This window comes from Triticum aestivum, chromosome 6B (assembly GCF_018294505.1).
Source record: "Triticum aestivum cultivar Chinese Spring chromosome 6B, IWGSC CS RefSeq v2.1, whole genome shotgun sequence".
Lineage (NCBI taxonomy): Eukaryota > Viridiplantae > Streptophyta > Magnoliopsida > Poales > Poaceae > Triticum > Triticum aestivum.
The window spans coordinates 723586414-723589156 of NC_057810.1; the positions used below are offsets into that span (position 1 = coordinate 723586414).

At 42.8% G+C, this 2743-nt stretch overlaps 1 protein-coding gene across 1 annotated transcript in view; it reads right to left on the reverse strand.

The window, feature by feature from the left end:
- Positions 1 to 993: 993 nt before the first annotated feature.
- Positions 994 to 2743, reverse strand: part of LOC123135227 (ankyrin repeat-containing protein At5g02620-like) — a 6611-nt gene continuing 4861 nt past the window's right edge. The window contains exons 2-3 of the mRNA XM_044554294.1: positions 1864 to 2114; positions 994 to 1760 (exon numbers count right to left, since the gene is read on the reverse strand). Of these exons, the coding sequence (XP_044410229.1) occupies positions 999 to 1760; positions 1864 to 2114 (1013 nt within the window). The 3' untranslated portion in view covers positions 994 to 998. The remainder of the gene's footprint in view (positions 1761 to 1863; positions 2115 to 2743) is intronic.

Below are 2743 nucleotides of genomic sequence, written 5' to 3' on the forward strand. Positions count from 1 at the left end.
ACGGGGCGAGAGGGGGGGCGGCGACGGGGCGAGAGGCGGGGCGGCGACGGGGCGAGAGGCGGGGCGGCGGCGGCGATTGGACCGAGAGGCAGGCGGCATGCGGGGAATGAGCCTGGAGCGACGCGGGGTATAGGTCCGGCCCGGGATAAGTCCCAATAAGCTCCTTCCTGAGAGTCTTAGTTAATAAGCCCCAAATCACCACAATAAGTTCCTATAAATCCCTCCTGTTTGGTTTAGGGGGACTTATAGGGACTTTTTTAAGTCCTAAGCCAATAAATCCGTGGAAACAAACACCCTCTTAATCAAAAGCTTTGACATTGCTCTTCCGAAGAAATCGACCATCCGATTCCTGCACACTGGTGGATCGGTTTCAACTTTCGGGTCTCTCCCTTCCCTTACAGTTTACTGACAGAGTGCAACGCCATCCGATTCCTTCACACTGGCAGATTGGTTTCAATTACTTTCAGCTGTCTCCCTCCCCATACAGTTTTACTGAAAAAGAGTGCAACGCCATTGCACAGTTGCGCCGAGCGGCATGACCAAATGTCATTTCTTTGCAAAAAGTACAGAGGAATATAATTTTCCAAACATTCTAGTTAAACGAAACAATTCATAACAGAAAATAGCATCAATCAGCTTAGACGAGCCATAAATATCAGCCGAGGAATTCAAACTGCAGTTGCAGGCAAATATAATAAGCATTGTTTATACTGGTACAAGTACATTAGCTCTTAACAAGAAAGGTCTAAGCACAGCAGAGCACACGCACGATTCGTTACAGTTCCCAAGAAACATAATTCTTATTGTAATAGAAAGATATGACCGAAATCTCCAATCGACAGTGTGAGCAGCAACAGTTACAAGGGATGGCAATGATAACTACTTCCTCCCTTTCATAATATAAGCGCATTTTGTAAACTAAAACAGCTTGCAAAACGCTCTTATAATATGGGATGGTGGGAGTATACGTAATATACATCTATTTTGCCCTCTTCAAGCTAGTGGTGTGGTGTGGCTGGCTGCGCCGCTAGTTCCACTTTGCCTCTGGTGTAACTTAATGCAGTCAAACATAAGATGACTACTATGGGCCAAAGGTTAAGCAGAATGCTGACCAAGAATGTGAATGATGTCAATGGGAATGTCCAGACTCTTGCACGAAATATCCCCTTCCTCCTACAGAGTGGTGGCGCAAGAAGACTATTCTTGATTGCAAGTTCGCAATTTTGATAGAGCAATATGAGAGAACTCATGACACAAACTACAATGGCAGTCTTATGAGCAACGGGAGCTAACATCGTATAGGTACTAAGTGCAAAGGCCGCTACCAAGCCTGTAATCGAAATCGACAGGAAACCGAAGGCCATGCCGAAGTGCAGTTCCCTGCTCTGAGGGTTATGCATGGGAGACCCGGAAGACATAAGAGCAATTGTCGCTATCATGGAGAAGGTGAAGGCTAAAGAATTGGCTAGCATGAATGCATCAAAAGCAAACCTTCCGGCAAGTGTTGGTGTGCCTCCGCTAGTGTGACCATCAGATCTATAACCTCCAGGCATGGTAAAACTTGCACCAAACGTCACGGTTGCAATTAGTACGGCACCAATACATAAGCTTTGTGTCCCCTCTTTCACATTCTCCATTTTACTTGTTCCATTCTGTCTTGCTTGGACAACTTCCTTTTTCCCTTCCAAGTAATCCCCGCGACAAATACCTGACTTAGCATCAACAAGTCTTAGTGCTTGGAGTATTTTTGCTTCGCTCTTCTGCAAAAGCAAAATAAATAACAGTTAAACCACACAAATCTCAATTGTTGTCATCACCTCGAACACCACGATTAGAAATAATATGATTGTTCGTGTATATTACCTTGTTGCTGTGTAGACCTTTGGTGGTAATAAGATTGCAACGTGCTATATCAAATGGAGTCTCTCCTTTCTTATTTGTTAAATTTAAGTTTACTTGTATATTTCCTAGTAGAGCACAAAACATCTTCAGATTTCTTATCTGGATAGCTAGGTGCAGTGCACTGTTCCCATCATTATCTTGCATATTCAAAATCCATGACAAGGATCGGCTGTTGCAAGCAAAATGGACTGTGCATATTTTCATTTTTTCCACTGCAACATGAAGAAATGTCTTTCCCCTAGCATCACGCAAACCAACACAACTAGGGGACTCCATAAGAAAATCACTGATGAGAATTGTTGAATTGAGGAGTGCAGCCACGTGTATGGGTAGTAATCCATCGTTGTCCATTTGATACAATGCATCTGGATTGGCCTTCAATAGAAGTAAACATATGGCCCTTCGGTCTCTTTGACGTACTTCAGATGCTGCTAAGTGAAGTGGTGTACTTCCATTCTCGTCCTGTTGTACTGTAAGGGAGTTGTTCCATTCTAACAACATCTTTGTAACATCTGCAAGTAGCATCTCTGTTAATCCACTCAACAAAATAGAGAGAAAAAACTACTACCTCCGTCCCAAAATGTTAGATCATTTTTTACACTATAATAGTGTCAAAAATGGTCTTATATTTTACGACGGAGGGAAAATGAAAAAGAATCACCTCCAAACTCTATTTTTGCCCTTTTTGCATGATGTGAATTGCATGCACTCCTTTTGATATTTTTCAAGAAAACAGAGAAAAATGGACAACCTAAGTTATATGCCTTTTTACCCAGAAATGCTAGACCTACATAAGCATTATTATGTTACTACCTACGAATCTTCCTTCCCCACTAAGCAA